This window comes from Mustela nivalis, assembly GCF_964662115.1.
Source record: "Mustela nivalis genome assembly, chromosome: 1".
NCBI classification, from domain to species: Eukaryota; Metazoa; Chordata; class Mammalia; order Carnivora; family Mustelidae; genus Mustela; species Mustela nivalis.
This window is the reverse complement of record NC_139020.1, coordinates 61,140,794-61,164,382: the sequence shown is the minus strand read 5'-3', so window position 1 is coordinate 61,164,382 and position 23,589 is coordinate 61,140,794. Positions and strand designations below refer to the sequence as shown.

General features: G+C 40.4%; 1 protein-coding gene across 1 annotated transcript in view; it reads right to left on the bottom strand.

The window, feature by feature from the left end:
* The window catches only part of GAP43 (growth associated protein 43), a 96,726-nt gene extending 78,070 nt beyond the window's left edge, over positions 1 to 18,656 (bottom strand). The window contains exon 1 of the mRNA XM_082744867.1: positions 18,487 to 18,656. Coding sequence (XP_082600993.1) covers positions 18,487 to 18,516 — 30 coding nt within the window. The 5' untranslated portion in view covers positions 18,517 to 18,656. The remainder of the gene's footprint in view (positions 1 to 18,486) is intronic.
* Between the last annotated feature and the right edge of the window lie 4,933 nt (positions 18,657 to 23,589).

The window sequence follows — 23,589 nt, the reverse complement described above, 5'->3', positions numbered from 1 at the left end:
AATTGTAGGTGGTAATAAAACTTGTATATACAGAGTGCCTTGAAGGGTTCCCCATTATATCCTCTAGTCTTCTGGTACCAACAGAGGTACAAAGTCTATAGGTCAAATTGTAGACCTTCCACTGGAATCCAGAAACTCTCTTATCTCCAGTGTGGCTGAAATTTGGTTTAATCAGAACAACCCAGATTCACTGGCTATTCCTGGAGTATAATAAAATTATTGGCAATGGGGCGCCTGGATGTCTCAGTCATTAAGCATCTGCTTTCAGCTCAGGTCATGATCCCAGAGTCCTGGATTCAAGTCCCACATCTGGCTCCCTGCTCAGTGGGAAGTTTGCTTCTCCACACCTCTGCTTGTGTTCCCTCTCTTGTTCTGTCTCTGTCTTTAAAAAAAAAAAATTATTGGCAACTTAAAATCTATAGTGGCCTGACAATGCAGTGTCTCTGGGTATACATCAACTGAGAAGCTCAGAGCCTTGATGGGAAAATGGTTTTCCACCCTATTAAGGGCTCTGTTGAGAGAAAAGTCTATGCAAAATTCTGTGGAAAGCAGAAACAAAAAATATATGGCTAGATTAGTGGGATGGAAAATGAATCCCCTTCTAGAAATGGTTCAAAGTGGCTCTACCTACGTGTGGTAGGTCTCTCAAAGATCCACCATATCCCACCAAACCAAACTCTTCGAAGTTGAATACTTGCTTCTCTTTTCTACTCACTCAGCAACCCAAACTACTCAAGCATCTTCTCCTCCCACATAATCACGAAAATAATAAAATGTACAACTGAGAAAAGTGACTCATTTTTTTTTCAGCTGAAGTCTGTTTCATCTTGCCTTCCTTATGTTCACCCATTCCCTATGCAGGCAAATTATATTCTTTTGGTCCTTCCCAAATGACTTTAGAGTGAGCAATTACCCCAACCTATAAATGAGATGTGTTTCCAAAGTTTGTTTTGCAAGTTAGCAGCTTAAAACCTAGAATATCATTTCATGAAGAAATAAATTTGAAAAAGTGTTGAAGTTTTCCAGACCAAAGAAGTCTGTTTAATCTCTATATTATTTAGCTTTGGTTTAAAGGGGCCCCTTTGCCCCCTTTAAAGTGACCTTTGGTTTAAAAGGACCCCCCTTCCCTAGTAACCGTGGATCCCTGCATGGATCATTCTTCTCCCTTCTTGATTCTCATAAGTATTCTTAAAAAGGAGACAGACTAAACTGAAGAACATTTCTCGCTCTCCAGAATCCCAAGAGAGAGCCCATTCCTGTTCAGCTCCATTCCCCAGAAGAATAGTTTTGTGTGTGAGAGACATAAGTTAGATGTTGATAACTCAATGATTACCTGGCCATTTGTTTCTTCCTTCCCCTGTAGGAAAATGGACTAGTATCTTTCCATTTGTTTACCAGTTTGGGGGATAAATACAACAACATCAGACAGATGAATGCTTCCATAGTGCATATATAGGGACCAGAAAAAAAAAATTAAACATGCATATTTTTTTCTAACTAGGAATTTAAAAGAATGAAAAGAGAGGGACAGTGTGTACGTGTGTATATAGATATTTAGGTCAGATCATTAACAAAGATGAAGATATGAAAACTCACCAAGATTCCTGTGGGAGCAATACCAGAAGACACCAGTTTTAGGCATCAGGAAAGGGCTGATATTTAGCACTAGGCTTAGGAGGCAGATTAATGGGTGAAAAAGACTATAGCAATGTATTTTAAATGGCTATCTCAACCTTAGCCCAGATCATAAGAAGTTCATAGCGTCAAGTATGGCTATCTTCCTGTCAATGTTGAAGTATCTCTCTACAAAATGGTGCCTGTTATTTGCTGAAGCAACCAGCTGGCACTACTTGGGTGAAATCCAAGTCTGTGTGGTATTAGTTCTGTGAGATATCTATTAGGTGCCCAATTATAAACCATGCCAGAGTGAGCAGGTTCCATGATTGATCAGTGGGAACTGGGAGACTTTTGCCTTAGATCTAACCAAATTTTGCCATCACATACTACTCACTAGACACTGATATTTGTCCCTTTGCATAGGCTCCATTTACTCAACTTTTATTCAATGGGAGTCTAATATGTGCAAAGCATTGAACTAGGGCTATCTACACATAGGCAATAAATAAAAAATGATTACTACCTTAAAGGAGTTACTGGTATAGTAAAAGGGATACACATTCATGTAAATGAATATTAATAATAAAGTCTGTTGAAAGTTGTAGCAGAAATGTATACTAACACAATATGGCAGAAAGGTGAGGATCATCATATCTGCCCAGAGGATGAGAGAGTCTCCACAAAGAAGAAAACCACTCCAGCCACGTTACAGAAATAAATTAGAAGTGTGTTATATAAAAAGAGAAAGGAAGACATTACAGGCAAAAGGAACAGTGTTTAGAAAGAAGGAAAAGATGAAACAATATGGCCTTAATCCATGAAATTATACAATTGAAATAGAATGTAGATGTGAAGAGTGGTAGATTTTGAAGTTCAAAGAGATATGCAGGGACCAGAAATTTAACGTGTTTTTTTGTTTGTTTGTTTATATCAGATTGAGGGCAATCCTAAAAGAAAATAAAAGAAGTGAGGTGATCTGCTAGAAAGTTGACTTCCTGGATACCACTCAGATATATTTGTCACAGAAGACCTCTCAAGGAAAGGCCAGAGAAGGAACATTCCTGGTAGAGGGAGTAATCCATGCAAAAGCCTTGAAAAATTAATGTTGTGTGATGAGTTTTAAAAACGAAAAGTCTAGTAGACCAAGAATATATGTTATAAGCCTTGGTGATAGTGAGTTTGGTTTTGATTCTAAGTGGAATGGGAAGCTATCAAAAATGGTTGTTTTGGGGTGCCTGGATGGCTCAGGGGTTAAGCCTCTGCCTTCAGCTCAGGTCATGATCTTAGGGTCTTCGGATCGAGCCCCGCATCAGGCTCTCTACTTGGTGGGGAGCCTGCTTCCCCCTCTCTCTCTGCCTGCCTCTCTGCCTACTTATTATCTCCCTCTCTGTCAAATAAATAAATGAAATCTTTAAAAAAAAAAATGGTTGGGGGCACCTGGGTGGCTCAGTGAGTTAAGCCACTGCCTTCCACTCAGGTCATGATCTCAGGGTCCTGAGATCGAGCCCCGCATCGGGATCTCTGCTCCGCGGAGAGCCTGCTTCCTCCTCTCTCTCTGCCTGCCTCTCTGTCTGCATGTGATCTCTCTCTGTCAGATAAATAAATAAAATCTTAAAAAAAAATAAATTAAAAAAAATTTTAAAATGGTTGTTTTTTGGTTGGTTTGTTTGTTTTTTTATTGGTTTTCATTGTTTTTGGAGAGAGAGAGTATATGGAAGGTCAGGGCAGAGGGAGAGGAAATCTTTTTTTTTTTAATGATTTTATTTATTTATTCAACACAGAAAGAAAGGGAAGGGAGAGAACAAGCACAAGTAGGGGGAGCAGCATGCAGGGGAAGAGGCAGGCTCCCCACTGAGCAAAGAGCCTGAGGGCTCCATCCCAGGACCTTGGGATCAGGACCTAAGTGGAAGGCAGCCACTTAACTGACTGAGCCATCCAGGTGCCCTAAAGAGAGGATATCTTAAGCAGGCTCCACACCCAGCATGGAGCCAATGAGGGCTTGATCTCAAAACCTTGAGATCATGACCTGAGAAAAAATCAAGAGTCAGACACTTAACCGACTAAGCCACCTAGGCAGTCTAAAAGCCTGCTTCCTCCTCTCTCTCTGCCTGCCTCTCTGCCTACTTGTGATCTCTGTCAAATAAAAAAACAAAAAAACCAAAACTTTAAAAGCTATCAAAGTTTTTAAGTGAGTCACATGATCTGATAGACTCTTTATAAAGGACCACTCTAGCTACTGAGGAGAGAACAATTGTAAGGGACTGAGGTTAAAAGGAAAGAGATTAGAAGGGAAAGCTATTGCATTTGAGTTTGTTGCTTGTTTGTTTTAAAGATTTTATTTACTTATTTTGCAAGAGAGAAAGAGAGAACCTGAGTTGGGGGGAGGAGCAGAGGGAGAAGCAAACTCCCTGCTGAGCAGGGATCCAGATACAGAACTCAATCCCAGGATCCCAGGATCATGACCCAAGCTGAAGGCAGATGCCCAACCAACTAAGCCACCAGGATCCCAAAGCTATTGCATTTGTCTCCATGAGAGATGAATGGGTTAGCAATGACAGAGGAAATGGAGAAAAGTGGACAGAGCCAAGGCATATTTTTGAGGTAGAGAGTGAGGGAAAGGAAGAATGAAAGGGGCTTTTTACTTATAAAAACTGGAAAAAATAGTGGCATCTAATGATAAAAGAGAGATGGGAGAAATGAATTAGGATTCTGTTTCCATTTAAATGACTGGATAAGAAAGAAGAGATTTGGGGACAAGAAATGATGACTGATCTTTAAGGTTTGTTGAAATTGGGGATCCTGTTGACTGTAAGGAAAAGATTTCTATGGGCCAATTAGATATAAAGCTCTAGACCCCATTAGGTAGGTTTGATTGAAAAGCCTAGAGAATTTGAGACCCACAAGTCCATGCAGGTGTTGTGGGTAGGAATTAGATTACTCATGGAGCTTCTGCTGAGAAAGAACATGCAGGAATAAGGACAAAAGCCTGGGTAACATCAACTTTTCAGTTAGTAGAGAAAGAGGAGCCAAGGGGGGCGGGGAGATAAAGAATATGCAACCAAAGGTGCAAGAGAGGAAAAATCAGCTAAAACAGGCATTATGGAAGCCAAGAAAGTAAAGATATTCAAGAGAGAAGACATGTTTCATGGTTTCAGATGTCCCAGCAAGATCAGATAGCTCCACTTGTCTTTCCCAGAGTTTACTGAGACTTCTGTTCGTATTTTATACTGCCTCAGAGTCTAATGCAGAGCTATGGAAGAGGAGATATCAAGATGTCAATCGGTATGTGTTTCTTGAACTAGACACTGAATTTGATAACTTACCTTCAAAGAGTTTGTAACTAGTTGGGAGAAATCAGGTACATATAAATGCACATGGCCAATTCAGTGAAGCTCTGTTTAATGTGGAAGACAGGTGGTATATGCTACTGAAGATCTAAGAGGGGAAGAAGTCACAGAGAACTGTGGTAGTCAGAAAGGCCATCAAAATGAGATAACTCTTGGTTCAGGACTCAGATTCAGTGGGACTGAAGTAGGCAGAAAGGGATCTTAGCAAGTAGTGGGAATGACAGTGAACAAAAGTATAGGCGAATGAATACTTAAAGTCATATTAAGTCAGGCTGGAACAGGATACCAAAGCAGGGGATCAGCTTAGCTACAGAACGTGTTATTTTGTAAGCTGGAAGGCCTTAGACACAACTTAATCTTATATTCTTGTTTTGTATTAAAGGAGATGACAATCGAGAACGATTAAATTTGTTTAAATCCACAAGCCTAATCAATGGCAGAAGGAGTAGAAGGTAAGGCAAGAATAGGAGACTGGTTCCGGATTCTGAGTAGCCCTTAAAAACGATCATAAATAAATAAATTGGAATTGACTCTGTAAACAAAAAAATACACCGTTGACATTTTGGAAAAAAAGGGGAGTGAAATATAAGATTAACCAAAGGTAGTGTGCAAAGTCAATGCCAAAAGCAAGGAATTTTGGTGACTCTCCAGCCTTTCTCACCTGAGGCTTCTCATGTGAACCACAAAACATAAATAAATGCCTTGAGTCATGATCTTCTCCATTCTCACAAGGATGTTGTATTTCTAGTACCTGTCTAGATGCATAGGAAAGAGGTTAATTCATTATGCATAATCATGGGCCTTAGATCTTGGTTGTCTTTTAGATTGCTGGCTGAAAAAGGCTGGCAGAAGAAGGAAAGGACAGATGTGAAAGATCCCGCAAGTAGAATTTGGTAGCTGATATTTTGGCTTTTGTGAGGGAAGGAAGATTAATCAGTTATTCCCAGGTTATGAGCTGGGAAACTGGGAATGTGCTGTTATCTCTCAAAGACATTATCAAGAGTAGAGGGGTCAGAGCTCTAATCTAGGGTGAAGATGATTAATTTAACATGAGAATTTCTGAGGCACTAAAAAAGAATAAAAAGAAAAAAAAATTTCTAGTATCTAAAAATCTTGATTAAAAGAAAATTAAATTTTCTATTGGTTTTCCTATGGTTCTTATACTTTGGTTCTTTATGGATGGATTTTTACAATATACCCAAAGTTCCGTCGAACAATATTGATAAAATATATTTAATAAGTTTCAGTTTGTTCATGAGCCAGTTTCCAATGTTACTAATGATAACATAGAATTGGAGAGGCTTGCAGAAAAACCCATAAGTATTGAAATATATAGTCTTGCATAAAATAGGACAATACCTCTGATGACAAAATTGGCATTTGTAAGTCAAGAATCAAGTTTTGGGTGCCTGGGTGGCTCAGTTGTTAAGCATCTGCCTTGGGCTCAGGTCATGATCCCAGGGTCCGGGGATCAAGCCCAGTGTCGGGCTCCCTGCTTAGCGGAGACCCTGCTTCTCCCTCTCCTTCTGCTCCTACCCCTGCACATGGTCTGGCTCTCTCTTGCTCGCTCTCTCTCAAATAAATTAAATCTTAAAAAAAAAAAAAAAAAGTAGGAGAAAAGAATCAGTAGTTTCTTCCCACATAAGTGAGGATAAACCTGAATTTGGTCCTTAATGTGCTTGAACATACTTAAGTATACTAATGCCCAAACTTCCTAGATTCTTTCCTGAAGACACATGTTCTTGGTCTTACTGTGGGCTTATTGCATCTTCCAGCTGAAGTTCAGAAGCCATCTGAAGTCGGAGCCATCTGTGGTCATTAAAGTTCCCATGACAGTTTTTACTAAAGTGTTATGGCCCAGTTCCAAACTGAGTAGTTCTGTTTTATAGTTCCTCCTCCCTTTTCAATTATAGTAATCTTCATTTCCTCCTCTATCCTGGTTTCACCCCAGAGGTGTAAGGCATGAACTTCAAGATGGAAGAAAGAATATGCAAGAAACTAAGTCTTCGTGTTTTCTATACAGCTCTCAGTATAGAGCACAAATCTGGCTGAGTTATCAAAAGCTATCACCCCAGTGTCTTTCAATCAAAGGCAATCAAAGCCATGAGGAACACTGAATTTATATTAGCATGAAAGACTTATTCAAATGAATACTAAATACCAACCTGATTTCTCCAGAGTAGCTTTCCCAAGTGATCTGAGTAAACAAGTCCTTGAAAGGCAAGGTGAAGGGAAGATCGCAAAAGGTACTCTTCAGAACAAAATACCTTTGAACAAACCAAACCCCCACGTTGGATCCGACCAAAGAAAATGCGACTTTTTTTTTTTTTTAATGAGATGATATCATGCTCTCCTTCCTTTTGAAAATCTCAGAAGTTTTTAGAAACAATCCAATAAAACTTTGGAAGAAAAAATTCTCCAAATGCCTGGGTAAAGACGAAATGGGGAAGTTGATGATGGGTCACTTATAAAGTCTCACAATTACTTTACATTTCTCAAATAAAATTACACCTTGTTAAAAGTGATTTTATTAAAGAGAAAGGACCTTCCATGCATTGTCCACCAAATCATACCCAATGCCTATTACCCTTCCTCCACTAGAACCCTACATGTGAGTGTCTGGATAGCCAAATCGTGCAGCCCTCAATAGGACATGTACCTAGAAATTTAACTGCAAGTTGATTATTAGAAATTGAGAATTTTCTTTTTAAAGAAATCCTGTTTTGATTGGCGGGGTGGGGAGGTAAATAATGGAGACAATTGCCTCTACTGGAGTTTCGATGGAACTGTGGAAGGCATCTTTGGAATAGCTGTTAGGAACCTGGTTTGGTAATTAGATTTTACTTCTCATCTTATACCTCAAGCAGGTAAGTTGGTTTCTGAACCAAAACAAAGACTGAGAAGAGAATTTGCATTCTAACAGCTCCTACTCTAGGCCAGTTCCTAGACCAGTTGTGCTACTGGGTTCTGAATCCATTTAGATTTAGATTCTGAAGTAGCCCATTTTTGCTTAACCTTTGGAGATCATTTAATTAATTTATTTTTTATTTTCCTCATCTAGTTCTTTTATATGGTCATTAATGGAACGATCTAAGGGTCTTTCAAATTCTCATTTAAAAATAACATTTTCTGAATAGTTATTGGAACTGAGATTATAAATAATGGATGTAAGGCTAATTACCAAAATTCTACATTTAGAGCAAACTGGTGCATATGGAGACAACAGCTCAATATTTTAGAAAGTGCCAATTTGCTAAAAATAGATAAATATGATGATTATTGCTGGAATTAATTCAAGGACATTCAAAATGAGATGACTAATATCAAGGGGTAGCATTTCTCTGATATAAATCCAAGGGAGATGTTTTACACCCATTATTGCCCATCCTTTTGCAGAAATGGATCCCAAAAACTAAAAAATAAAAACTAGAGCAAAGCTACCCTATATGAAATTAGCAAGATTACATTGTAACTAGTATTCCTCTTAGATAGTACCTGCCAGAGTTCAGTTCCAAGAAGACCTTGAAAACCCAGCGCTTATCAATTCCAGCTGTGAAGATTTGTCCTAACCTTTCTTTTTTATGGGATCAGTTGTCTGTGTGATGACTGCTTCCTTTTTGAATCATCAGGGTGATAACCCTACCAATAATAGGAATACGCAATACAGGAAAAATTAAAAGCAACCAATGGGAAAAATTAGTGTCCACCACATCTGAGGTAAGTGCCTCCTGATCTGGTTAGCTACCCTATTATATATATATAATATATATAGGAGACTATATATATAGGAGACTCCTTCTCAGCCAATTTACTCTCTTACTAAATTCACAAGTGTGGGCATCCAGAAATTGTGTCTGGAGTGTGACTTGGCCCTTCTGCCCATCAGAGATCATTGGTCTATTGGTAATTAGCTGATCCAAGAAGAACCAATCAGATTCATTCATTCTAGTTCTTTCTCTGCATCCTCTCTCTCTTTGAATACGAACAGATCACACACACACACACACACACTCACTCACACACATATATTTATCTGTCACTTAGAATTTTGAATTGTGAGATACAAAAGCTAAGGTTATTAGTAACTGAGTCTTTTAAATTCAGGTCTCCAGAAATAGAGTCTATGAATTCCTCTCTTGAGGTTCCCGCTTTGACTCTGGTTTCTATAAGCTTGGCTATTCAACTTCTTAATTTTGTGTGATATCTAGTTTCCCTTTGAGAGGTTCCTTTTATAGATTTAAAGTTGGTTTCCATTACTTATACCTCATCAAAATACACATAAATAATAGAAGTGTGTGTGTGTGTGTGTGTGTGTGTGTGTGTGTGTGTGTGTAGAGAGAGAGAAAAAGAGAAACAGAAAGACAGACTGAGAGACAGAGACAGAGAGAGAGAAGTGGTGAGAGTAAGGGATTAAGGAGTGATACTGACCCTTAATAAACTCTAAACATAATCAAATATATGATTGTGGGGACACCTGGGTGGCTCAGTTGGTTGGACGACTGCCTTTGGCTCAGGTCATGATCCCAAAGACCCGGGATGGAGTCCGGCATCAGGCTCCCAGCTCCATGGGGAGTCTGCTTCTTCCTCTGACCTTCTCCTTGCTCATGCTCTCTCTCATTGTCTCTCTCTCTCAAATAAATAAACAAAATCTTTAAAAAATATATATGATTGTTTTCTCTGGACACCAGCTTATTTTGAAATTTCTAGTTAATATGCCTTTCTATTAAATTCTATATAAGCCTGACATATGAAAGATTTTCCAAAAGAAACATGATATTAATTTCCCTATGTTAGACTTTTACTTCTAGGATAAACAGAATCTCCTGGACAAGTTTGATCCAGTTACTACTCTTTAAAATATTTTCAAATATTATCCATATATTAAAAATTAAATTATTTAGGTTGCAAAATTCTACTGTCTATATGAGACTTTGATAAATTTGTTTTTATTAAATTGGTAGTTTATGTCTATCAATCAGGGACACAGGAGAACTGAAATGTCCTTTGTAGAGATCCTGAGAGTTTAGAAGATTATGTATGGCATTAGAGTTGGGTTGGAAAAGGTTCAGGATAGCATATCGCTTCTTCTGATCAAGGTTAACTCCTGATGCATCGAGGAACCTTTAAATTGTATCAAAATGATGCTCAGGTGATAATCTTTGAATGCTGCTTTCCACCAATCAGGGTTCATCCCCATTGTCCGTCGCTCCAACCGGCCCCACATTCCTATTCTTCTGCCTGACTGGGCCCTCATGTGATGAATGTGAGCACAGCATGCCTGGTAATCTGAGTGCTGAGAACCTGGTTTAGAAGTGAGGTGGGGGTGGGGATGGGGATGGGGGAGAAGCAGCCAGTTCAGCTAATGCAGAAGAGAAGAAATCTAAATGGAAGGAAAGGTTTAAACAGAAAAAGATAAAAAGAAAAATAGTAGAGATTTCTAAATGTATTTGAGCTGACCCTTGGAGTTGAGTGACAGTTTGAACATTGGCTTATTTAAATTCTGCCACTAAAGTCTTTCAAGGAAATGATAAAGCTATACCGTGCTCCCATCCATTAGCTTAGTTACTATTTATTCTGTAGAGAATAAGGAGAGGTGGGAATGTGAATATATATATAAAATACACATAAATATGTGTATTTTATACAGAAAGCAAGGGTACTTCTTTACATAGAACCATGAACACTTTGGGTTTCAGTATGTGGAATTCCTCAGTCAATAATATCTTACACTTGAGAAACACATTGTTTGCAAAACACTTTTTTTTTTTTCACTTTATTTGAAACTTACACCAACCTAGTAAAAGGCAAGTCAAAATATGGAGTGTTCTTTTTATGGATGGATAAACTGAGGCTCAGAAAGATTAAGTTACTTACCCAAGGTCACACGACAAGCAATTGGCAGAGCCAGGTCTAGAACTCTGGGGAAGGGTTTATCTCACTACAAAGACATGAAACAGGACATTAAACAAAGAACATCTAAAAGAATAAGATCTGTAAATAATTAAGGATAGGAAATCTGGAGGGTCACACTCCCGTACTATAACCAGAACTCTCTGCAAGTGTGGCACTCTGATCTCAGCAGACAGGAAAGGGAATTCTAACTTTGACCACAACCATCTTGTGAGGAGGTCCAATCGAATTGAGTATGCATTTACACAAAGCCAGCTTTGAATAAGCTCACAGGAATAGTCTGCTCCAAAGCATCTTCCCTAATGGCCCATTATCCATTATGATGATCTCTCCCTTCCTACTTTTTTTTTTTTTAAGATTTTATTTAATTTTTTATTTTAGAGAGAGAGAGAGAGAAAGAGAGAGAGCACAAAAGAGCAAGGGCAAGGGCAGAGGGAGAAAGAAAGAAGCAAACTCCCTGATGAGTGGGAAGCCCTAACCTGGGCTCAGTCTCAGGACCCTGTGATCATGACCTGAGCTGAAACCAAGCATCGGAAGTTCAATCAGCTGAGCCACCCAGGGGCCCCTTCTCCTTTCCTACTTTTATTCCTTCAGTGAACATTTTTTATTGAGAAGCTACTATGTGCTAGACATAGCTTAAAGTATCAATTTTGTCTAAAACACCTCTTTGGAAAGTTGGAAGGAGCCCTTTTTTTTTTAAAGTTCTCTTTTCATAGCCTCATGCCTCAAACACTAGCATAGGCTGGTCTTGCATAATCAGAAAACTCTCCCTGGACCTGAGAAGGGAAAAAAAGAAAAACTCAAAGAAAGAGATTGAAAGAGATTGAGAACGATGAGCAAGATATGGAATAAAGGTGTGGAGATGAGAAAACATTACCCAACTTTAGTGGTTGAAGACAAACTTAAGCTATAAACCATTTTGTCTTACTGCTCTTCTCAAGGCCACGCCAACTCAGTCAGAGAAAATAGACCACATAGAGTCTGGCAAAGAGCATTTTCATGGAGAGCTGTGGTTGCAATTTGCCCTATATTAACCACAATAGGCCTATTTCAGAATCCAAGTCCCTTCAGTCCATTCAAATGTAAGAAAGATAAAGTTGATCTGATTCTCATTCATATAACAGACATTTGAGGGGCTACTTACCATTCAACCTCCTTTTACCTCTATGAGAGATTTCCCTTTGTGGAATAGTAATTGGATGCTTCAGTGGGAAGGAAAGAAACCCAAGTGAAGGTGAAATTGATTCTTGAGCACAGACCCTGAGGCACAAGCCAACACTTCATGTATTTTTGGAAGTTTGTGTATCAGTGAGGTAAATCAAGTAAGTACCAAGAGATTGAGTTAAATTCTATTTGGAAGGGTTGTGGAGCAAAGCATCACGTGTAAGCACTGTGGGAGTCTTAAAGGAAGGGCAGCAGAAGTCCAAGACTTGTAACCATGTGTCTAACCTGGAACTCTGCTAACCTCAGAGGGTGAACTAGTTTGCCGGGTTGCTGGGGGAGGAGGACACTGACGGGAGGTTTCCAGGTAGCACCAGTTACAGTAGTTTGGAGAACCACAATATAAATGGGCTCATTTTGTGAATGAATGGGCTTTCATTAAAAACTGATGATTGTCATATTTATATGTTAATAATAAGAATCAGTGACGATTAGCTTCATCTCAAAATTTGATGCCAATAGTTTGAACAAAAATCTACTAGTGGTTGCCTGCATTTAGATACTCCATAATTTATGGGAAGTTTGTCAACCTGGCTGTGTATTTATTTAGGAAATATATTATCCACGGATAAAGCCAGTTACCATATGTGCCGAACATTGTGATAGGCCTGAAAGGAGAGAAAAAATTAAGATTCCACCCAAGCAGCTCACAGTAGAGATACTAGTTTACCCAAAAAAGGGCTATATAAATATGTAGTATAACAACTGATTTAATAGTGATGCTACAAAATAGAGCGTGGTCGCAAAGAAAGTGGAACTTAACTTAGGGAGGTAAAGAACAGCTTCAAAGAGCTAATGCTGACAGAAGGAATGGGAATTTTCCAGCCAGAGAGGGAAGTGTCATGTGGGCAGAGTATACAGTATGAGCAAAAGCAACAAGGCCTGAAATACAAATGTGGTATCATCAGGTTGGAGGAGCAGGTATTTGAAGATGGGACTGGAAAAGTAGGTAAGACTAGATCATGTCATTGATGGCAAAAACTTTGTATTTTAGCTTATAGTTAACAGGGGACTACTGTGGATGTTAACAAGGAAAATAATACGACCAGATTTGCATTAGGTAAAGATAAGTGTAGTGTTCTGTGCAAGGAGAATTGGAGAGCAAGGTGGAGATAGGAAGTCCAAGCAAGAAGCTACTGCCTTGGTCCAGATGAGAGGTAACAAAAGTCGGAACCAGGTTATTTGTGATGGAGTTGAAAGCAGAGAATGGATTCAAAAGCTTTTTTTTTTTTTAACCTAGAATGAAAAAGTTTAGTATCTAGGTGTGAGGAAGGAAAGCAAGGACTTCCTTTAGATTACTCCCAGGTCCCTAGAGCTTGGAAGCTGGATAGGTGGTGTTATAGTATAAGGGTTGGAATTGGAGGAAGACTAAATGGTACCACACAAAAGACACTGAGTCTGGTTTTGTACCTAAGGAGGTCAGTGTCTCTGAAGTACCTAGACCTAGTGATATCCATGGATCAGCCACCAAGGAAAGATACCTAGTCTACAGGTTGGGGAATCACCCTAGTGGTTAAAACTTTCAACATGGAGGAGACCACCTAGAATTAATGTGTCGAATGAGAAAAGAGGAGGCTCAAGATCATTAACGAGAGAAAATTGATATTTGAGAGGAAGAGAGAGAAAAAGTCAGCAAGGGAGACTGAGAAAAGCTTATCTGAGAGGGAGGAGACCCAAGGCAGCTCTCCTGGGAGCCAAGGAAAGAATTTCAGGTAGAGGAACGGACCACAACACAAAATGCCAAACAGATATCAAGTAAGATGGAAACCAGTCATTGGAGGTGGTGTCTTTTTTAGAATATGAGAACAGAAGCGTCATTAAAGTAAATGCAAAAGTGAAGGAGAAGTGCTACGGAGAAGGAAACACCCCTGAGCAGAAGGAACCGCTCACGGACAGGAGGCGCGCACCTGTCCTGACAAACAGGTACTCCCAAGCCGAGACTCCCATCGCACAACTCGGAGAGAAAATTCTCTTACATTTGTATTGATTTTTGTCTTCATATGAATTTTGTTTGATCCCTACCAAAGCCCTTTAGGGTCAGCAAGGTGGGGTTTTTGTTTGGTTGGTTGTTTTGTTTGTTTGTTTTGTTTTTCAGTCTTCATCTTATAGGAGGAAACTGAAGCCCAGTATTATGTGATTCATTCAAGATCGCAGAATGAATAAGAGGACTCTCAGCACAGTGCTCTTCCCAGCACCTCAGAAAATGTTAAGCAGACTTCAATACAGTGGTGCAGAGGCAATCCAAATGCACTTCAGAAATTCTGAAGGCAGAGCTGCCCACAGTCACTTTCTTGATTGATAACAGATATGCTCGGGTGCCGGAATGCCTCTGTGATAGCTAACAGATTAATTAATTAACTAATTAGATGCTGTATCTTCTCTGGAGATGACCTGCATATGCACATCCTCTGAAATGTTCCTTTCATATCAGAGGATGATTTTAGACTTGTCTTACTCTATCAATGAGAAATAGGGGGCCATTTGGTTAATCTATATGCACTCCTGTTGACTGGAAGACACCCCCGCCTTCTTTATGGGGTCAGGTAAAACTCAAGTATGTGGACTACTCAACCCCAGGCAATCACTGACAATTTCACCATGGTGGAGGCAAAGGAGACCCAGGCTACTCTCCCTCTCAGTGAACTGGAGCTCAGCCCTTTGGTCTAAAACATGAAAGGAGGTTTCTGTAGTTTTGCCAACTCAGCAAGAGAGAAAATTAACCCTACATTTTCTTATCCCCTTTGCCTCAGCCTGGGTGTTGGGGGTGGGGGGTAGGGGGGTTGCACACTGACAGCCAGAGGGAGTTGGGCTCATTGTGTATGCACCCTGGCATGGTTTAGAAGGAATTACAGCACCAGATATGAACTCATTTCTAGATTTACCATGAATTTTCTAAGGTTCTCTGCAAGTCCAGATAATTTGGCAGGGAAAAAAAAAAAAAGCCCTTAAGTGATTTTTTTCTTCTGTTTAAATTTGGAAATGTGTCATAGAAATCACCATTTAAAAAAAAAATACAGTTTCAATTATATTAAGTAGAATGCCTCCATATAATTAATTAACTTAGTCCCTGGGTGACACTGGGTGTGGCTCAGGGAGATTTAGGAGGAATCCGATTTATCACTAGGAGGAATCATCTGCACCGGGCAGCAAGGCGGCATCCTTCCACACCTTTCCAGCACCGCAAGGGAAACGGCGCAGTGAGGCTGGAATTCCAAACCACAGATCACACTCTCTCAGATGAGAATTATTTGTTTTATGAGGAAAAAAGCAGATGTTGGTGGGGTTGAGAAGTGGGGGATGAAGGGGCTCCTCGCTTGCACTGCTATTCTTTACACTTGGATTACAATTTAAAATCCTTATCTTTAAACAAAGGAAACACCTCAGTGTTCTGGCTTTGTGGACACAGATCACATCTTGCAAGTTTTTCATCATCTGCAATACGCATGGTAATTAAGCTATTTAAAGTTAGCCCCAAGATATTTGAAAATCAGAAACCAGTACAATCTCAGGGATTCTTTTATTTTATTTCCCCTTTGCCCACTCTTTTACCATGTTCTCATCGCCACCCCACTTGCATTCTCTTCTTCCTGCTATAATAATTCATAGTGGTAATTAATGGCTAATAAAGATCATTAACGCTTTCTTCTCACCCACTGGCCATGTATTACCACTCAGAAATCCAAGCAAGACTGCTTCTTTATGCCGCTCAAGTGGAAGAGGAAGGAAGTGCAGTCCCTCCAGCCCCCTCCCACGTCTCTGCTGGATTTCATGGGTGTGGCAGAGTTTAGACCTTTGCAGGTTTTTGCCCTTGTTTTATTCCCTGCTAAGGACTAGGATGATGAATAGATGGCAGAAGGATAAACACGACCGGGTTCTGCCCTGAACGACAGAGGATCATTTCACCCACAAGCAGGAAACCTGTGTGAGACTTAAGTACTCACACTATATAAATGCCAGTCGGTGTAGTGTGGAGCCCACGCCCTGAACACACCATTTCCTTCTGTCTGATTTAATGCTATCCTAAATCCTGACTTACGTGAATGAGACACAGGAGTACTCAATAGGGCACATGGCCATTTCACACAGAAGTACGCATGTATCAAATGCATGGGCAAATATGATCATTTCCATACCTTTCATTTAGTTCTCTTGACTATGATTTATGCTAAACCACATGCGGGCATGTGGGATCTGTGCAGAGTACATGCATGACTGTTGTACATGAAGTATGCGAATGCTATGCACATTCACATGTGAATTGCTACAACTCACTAAGCACACAATTTCAGCTGTATCACTTTGCACATCACCGTGAACGCTTGGGGCTGTTAGTGAGATAGAACCCAAGCGAAGGTAGCTGTCCCCCTTTTGGGGAAGGGAATTCTTTTAGCTTCAATTACCTTTCTAAAATTATGCTTGGTTTCTTTTGTTGGAGGGGGTGTGTGTATACTTATATGTGTCTATATGGGGTGGCAAAAAGTTGTAAACCGGCATAGTTTTCTATCCCAAATTAAGCCTTTTTTAATGAATAGCATTGGCTTCCTTAGGGCTCCGCCTTCCTAAATTTTATTTCCTCGGCTCACCAGTGGGGTAACCTCAGAACGTTTCCTTGACAGTGTGCTTAACCCAGCCACCTGTATCCATTGCATTCATGGATTAGAATGGATGAAGACAAGGAAAGAAAATGTCCTGGTTTGAGAAATAAGCCCGTGGAAGCATCAATCTCTGGAACCCTACAGCAGTTTAGGGAAGTGGTACATGTAAAACCCACATGCTTTTTTTCAAACACCCCCTACACACACCACACACAAAACCCTGGGGTGTCTGCTGCTTTGAAAATTTTATTTATTTGTTTGTTTGTTTGTTTTTGTTTTAACTTGTTTTTTTTTCTCATGCCTCTCCATCCCTTCCATCCACTGCTCTGGTACTCTGCTTCTGCTTCCCTTCCCCTTCCTCTCCTTTTTCATCTCATCACCACCCACCCCTCCTTCCAGGGCGATGGCTAAATGTGCAAAGCTGGCAGGCTGTTTCTTCTGCGCTCCCCTCCACCCCCTTCGGATTCAGCGAATGTATTACAAATTGCCCAATATCCAATACCTGCACAGGAATAATGCCCAAATCCTATCTTTTGCACCCCACCCCTAAGGCAATCAATCTGCAAAGGGCTTTTTTCGACCAAGACCTGCCTCCCCTCCCACGAGTATGCACACACACGCGCACATACACTCACCCACATCTCACACCCATTTTTCTCTTTAACCTTCGCCAAAATCACTCAAACATGTTCCAATAAATGTTTGAAAGCTTCCTTTGGAGAATGCCAGGGCACTGTCGGTTGCTGCAGAATACTGAACTCGTCATTCCTCCCCACCCTCAGCCCAATCAAGTTTCTAAAATGTCTTTCAAGAAATAAGTGAGCAATTTGAAATAGAAGAGAAACCTGGGTAGTGGGGGAGGGAAAGAGGGACGCGGATTCTCGGTAAGCTTGTATGTGTCCCTCTTCTGATGAAAATGAGTCACCATGCTTATTATCCAAAATGTTAGCCCATCTCCGGTCACTGACAATCCCCGGAAAGGTGCAAGGGTAGGGAGAAGGGAAAAGACCTGATTTCCAACAGGTAATACTCGGCTCGTTTTTCCCGTCCCATCGGAACCCAAAGCTCCTAGGGGCGTGGTCCACCCTCTCCTCCGACCAGCTGGTGCACAATCGGCTACGATCTTGGGAAGGGGATTCTCCCCCTCCACACGGCCAGTTTCTCCCCCAGCCCCAGTTGTCTTTAGAATCTCCTTTAAAAAAAAAAAAAAAAATCTTCCAAATCACAGTTTCATTCATTCATTGAAAAATAAATAAATAAATCCTCACATGTTTTTCCATTAATACCTGCGCCCATTTAAAGCTCATGCATGTACGAAATAAGGCTTCTTCCGCAGCACATGTGAGAAAATTGTACGACAGAACAAGCAACACTCATTACTGAATAGGATTCCTTCGACCCCGCTTTTTGCAAAGAATTTAAAGGATTGCCTCCCCATCTTGTAGGTAGAGTCCACATCTTTTCCCCACACCCCTTTCTGTACCCACACCCGCAAAACCAGACAGCTAAAACGCTAAGCATTCACTAAGAACCCCCCAAATCTTATTTCTAGCCAAACAGGCATATATTTTTTTCCTAACCTCACCCTAGTTAGTAGCAGCGTTCCCCAACCAGAGCATGAAAGACAGAATGGAATAAAAGCTGGGATGCAACCATCAGTTACCATATGCTAAGGAAACGCGAGCACCATGGGCAGAGCAGAAGCAGTTAAAAAAAAAATTTTTTTCTGCCTTTACAGGGAAATATTGTCGTCTGGTAATTTCACAACAGCAAGAAGTAAAAATCTTTAGCTCTACCTGTTTGGTTCTTCTCATACAGCACAGCATGGTTGTATCGTCCCTTGCCTTCTTCCTGCCTTCTCTCCTTCCTCCTCTCTCTTTCTTATTCCCCCCCTCTCCACCTCTTTTCTGCTCGCTTGCTCACTCGCTCTCTCGCGCTAGCGCGCTCTCCCTCTCCCTCCCTCCCTCTCTCTCTCTCTCCCTCACACACACCAGGGCAGTTAGCAGCAACTGTAAGGTCCACAGCTACTGCTCATCGCACATGCTCGCTCGCTCTCGCTCCCTCTCCCTCTCTCGGGCTCTCTCCTCTTCCCTCTCTACCCCTCTTTTCTCCCCCTTTGCCCCCCGTCTGTCTTTTTCTTCCCTTTCTCTTTCTCAGAATTGTTCACTAGCTTTCAATGACTAATCATTTCCCCAGCCCCCACCCCTATTCTAAACAGTCACCCCCTCCCAGTCCCCTGCCAGCCTCATGAATATTTAAACATCTCCAATCTGGACCCAATTACCCACCGACTTTCCCACTGCATTGAGAGGATGGTGGGGTGGGGGTAGAGACGGATATTCCAGCCAGTTCAGGAGATTGGATGGAATGTGTTTTAGGGAAGAGGGGCTTGAGGAAAGCTTGTATTTCTTTACTAACTATTCTCTTTTCCGATAATATAAGAGCAAAGGACACCGTAGTCAGACTTGTACCAATATAAGTGATATTTGCTATTTAGATTTTATGTGCATTTAATAATTGTGAGGGTTACGTTGTTTCAAAAAAATGAAGTAATATGTAAATAGACACTTATGTATACTGTTCTCAGTCTTCATATAATCTAAAACACACACACACACACACACATATATATCTATATACATAAGCTTAAATATGCACAAAAACCATATCTCATATATGCTCAAATATCCTTAAGAAATCCACATGAATATGTAGCATTTTAAACATTTGAAGCACATAAGGTAAGAAAATGATAACTAATGTTTAGGAATCAGCATTCATATCTAAAATCACACGGTGGTTTTTAATGCACTCACACCTGTTTGAAAATTGGGGTTTCTTCTAATTTTACTTAAAAAGTGGAACACATTTGAAAAATAAGTCTGTGGTACTAATGGCACCCAAAATGATATTTTATAGTTTGGTCAAGAAGAATAAAAGTAGGGGTGCCTAGGTGGCTCAGTTGGTAAAGCCTCTGCCTTCAGCTCAGGTCATGAGTCCAGGGTCCTGGGATAGCCCCATGTCTTCAGGCTCCCTGTTCACTGGGAAATCTGCTTCTTCCTCTCCCTCTGCCGCTCCCCCTTGGCTTGTGTTCTGTCTCTCCCTTTCTTTCTCTCTCTCAAATAGATAAATAAAATCCTTAAAACGTTTAAAAACTTAATTGTTATAAAAAGAAACCATATAATATGATGTCTATGTCTTCAATTCCTTCTATGCTCTTTCATAATTTGAGTAAAGGAAAATATTTTAAGAAAAAGTGTATGTAAAATGATTTTTAGATGTATGGTACTGTGTGATCTTGAGAATATTAATGACCCTCTCTGACCTAATTTTCTAATCTGTCAAATAGGGATTATAATGCCAACAAGTTGTGAGGACCAAGTAATATAATGTATGTAAAGCATATATTAGAATGGAGCCATTCTTACTACATACTAACTTTACCTCAGAGACTGTACTTTTCTGAAATTTTGATGGCATTTTAAAGTAAATATCTCAAAGAACTTACCAAACTATTTCTTGTTGTCCTTTAGTGACAGGAAGCATCCCCAATTAAATACCTCACATTCTTTCTAGTCTCTCCTAGACACAAGCCTAGTTAATAGGTGTCAACCAGACAGCTTATTGTCACACATATTATCAGGATCACTGAGCTTAATAGGTGCTTAATACATTTTAACAAAATTTAAGGTACATCCTTCTCAGAATGGACTATCTCAGAGAGACACCCAAGGGGTGATGGTTATACATCACCCCCAGAGGTTTTTCTGAGCATGACCTGCTTCAAATCCTTCCTTACTTGTTCTTTTACTCCCATTTACTTCTTGATTTTCATATTTTATGCTAGGAAACAGAGTTAAACTCTGAGTTTAATATTTTTTTGATGTTATAATGAGTCTAGTCAGAGTCTGCTTTCAAAAACAACCTTCTCTGCTTGGAAGTGGTAGAGGAGGACAAAGAATGGGTAAGAACCAGCTCCATCAAAGAGAGTCCAGTTATGGGTGATGATGGTCCCACCCGCCTGCCTGGGGCCAAAGAGTGGAAAAGAAAGGAAAATGAGGAGATGAGGACTGGGGGCAAAGGAGAAGAAATGGAATGGCCTCTTTTGGTGTTTAAACAGATACATCGCTTCACTGATAAGACCATTTTGTCAACTATGGCAACCAAGTTGGCCGTAGAAAGGGGCCAAGTCCTTTCCTTTTCAATTCACTCCCCTCCGCCCTCTCAATTATATCTTGTTTTCCCTTTTATTTTTTGGAAGGGACCTTGGAAACATCGTGACATAATGAAGTCAGGCAGAGACTAGAGTTCAAAACCAGGCATAGGCGTGGATGAACTGTGACTAAATACATTAAACCTCCCTCTTGGCACCAGTTTCTCCAGTGGTTGATGTGCACTATTTCATCTAATACCCAAATGAGGGAGGTGTGATTGTTAATCCCATTTTGGTAGGGTTACTAAAGCTAAGTGAATTAAGTACCTAGCCTAGGTCACATGGCTAATAAGAGGTAAAACTAGGACTTCAAAACCCTCTTATCCACTAAGCTACATGGCATTGAATGGACCTCTACCACCTCATTACCTCTGGTCCTTAGGGGATTAGACGATACAGTGGAAATCTTTGTGTTGAAGGGACACCAGCATTCTGCAAGGTCCACCTAACAGACGCAGCCCTCACCTCAAGAGCCATGGAGAACAAGCTGATACCCTCATCCAACAGCGAGCCCTCTGTATACTTCTGACCGAACATCATATACTTCAAACACCCCCAGGTGCCTCTCTATTTGGGCTCTTTGCCATTCTGAATGCCCTCCGGACATACTAGCTTCCGTCAATTAACTCTAAAATTACTTTACAGATGTGAGCTCAGAATTCCAAGTTCAGTTTAAATATTATGGAATCAATTCCAATACATTTTTATCCTGAGCAATGGAAGTTATAGGATGGTAAAAGAATGAGAAGGAGAAAAGCACACACTGATCTGATCTTGGCAAATAAAACAAAATAAAATAAAATAAAATAAAACAACAAAAATAAAATAATAAAAAAATAAAATAAAATATCAGTATTGTCCTGATGCCCACCTGCCAACTGTTCCATGGAACCACTAATCCTCATCCTCTGACAACCAATCCCAGAAAATGCCTGGGCTTAAGCCCCAAGGTTGAACTTTATATCATTTTAATTGGCATGTCATCTCATGAGACTGTCAGGTAACTTCTTACCTGTAGATTAGGCAGTAACATCATTCTAGAAGAGGGTGAAGAGTGGTGGAGGTCAGGTACCAGTTCCATTCTCAGATCTCTTTGAACTTCATACTAAAGTGATATTGTTTTCGTAATAAACCTGGAAGACTCTGGGCTTTATGAAGGGCTCCATCAGAGAGTCCGTCATTTTAGGAATGAGACTGGCACTTGAGAGAAGAGTGTTGGCAGTGCAGGTAGAAAATATGTTCATCTTTTTACTCCCCCTTTTAGGAGTTTATTTTTTTGATTTTCAGTCTTAGCTTTTTACCTGCTGTGTTCTGGTGCTAAGACTGCCATAACAAAATGCCACAAACTGTGTGGCTTAAACAATAGACATTTATTTTCTCACTGTTCTGGAAACTGGAAGTCCAATGGCAGGATTGGTTTCCTCTGAGGGCTCTCCAGGAAGTATCTATTCCAGGCCTCTCTCTGTGGCTTTGTAGATGGCCACCCTTTTACTGCCTTCTCACATGGTTGTCCTATGCACTTGAATTCCCGGTGTCTCTGTGTGTCCAAATATCTTCTTCTTAAAATATATCAGTGATATGGGGTTAAAGCCCATTCATATGACCTCATTTAACCTCAATTGCCTCTTCAAAAAACTGTCTCCAAATACAGTCCCATTGTGAGGTACTGGTTAGGGCTTCAACGTGTGTCTTTTGAAGGACCCGGTTCTGCCCATAACACCTGCATGCTCCATCAGTACTTTTGGACATCACTTACTTATTCAACATTTTCTGTGTTACAAAAACATCCCACCCTCAAAGAGATACAGACACATGTGAAAAACGAAACAAATGCTCTTTGGACAAAACATGATTCAATGTCACACATGTGTTATAAGAATTTAGAACATAAGAGAAGTCACCGTGGACTAGGGTTGACCTTCCATTTCATGATTAGGATTTGGACAAGTACAGAAGACATGCTGAGTTTTAGAGAAAGGAAAGCAGTCATATTGGAAAAGGTAAAATGTACCACCTCTCACTGCATGATTAAGGGATTGTCAATATGGAGAAGAGGGGCAGTTGTACAGGGCGGTCATAAGAAAGAAATTTAGCAGGGCAGGTCACATCCGGATGGGCAAATGAGGTGTCCTAGGACTGCTATACAAATTTCCACAAACCTGGGGGTGCTTAACAACATAAAACTATTGTTTCAGGGGCACCTGGGTGACTCATTCATTGAAGCATCTGCCTTCAGCTCAGGTCATGATCTCAGGGTCCTGGGATGGAGACCCACATTGGGCTCCCTGTTCAGTGAGGAGCCTGCTGCTTCATCTCCTTCTGTCCCTCCCCCCACTTGTGCTCTTTCTATCTGTCTCTCTCTGAGGTAAATAAATCTTCAAAAACGTTTTATTCTTTCACATTTCTGGGAGTTGAAATTTAATGTTGACAGGATTAATTCTTTCTGGAGCCTCTGGGGGAGAATCCATTCCATACCCTTCACCTAGTCTCTGGTGGTTGTGGGCAGTCCTTGGCATTCCTTGGTCTGAAGATGCATCACCCCAATGTCTGCCTCTCTCGCCACATGGGCCTTCCTTTCATCTATCTTTTCCTCTTTTATAAGGACAACTGTCACTGAATCTAGGATCCATTCTAAATCCAGGATGATCTCATTTCAGGATCCTTAAATTAATTATCTGCAAAGATC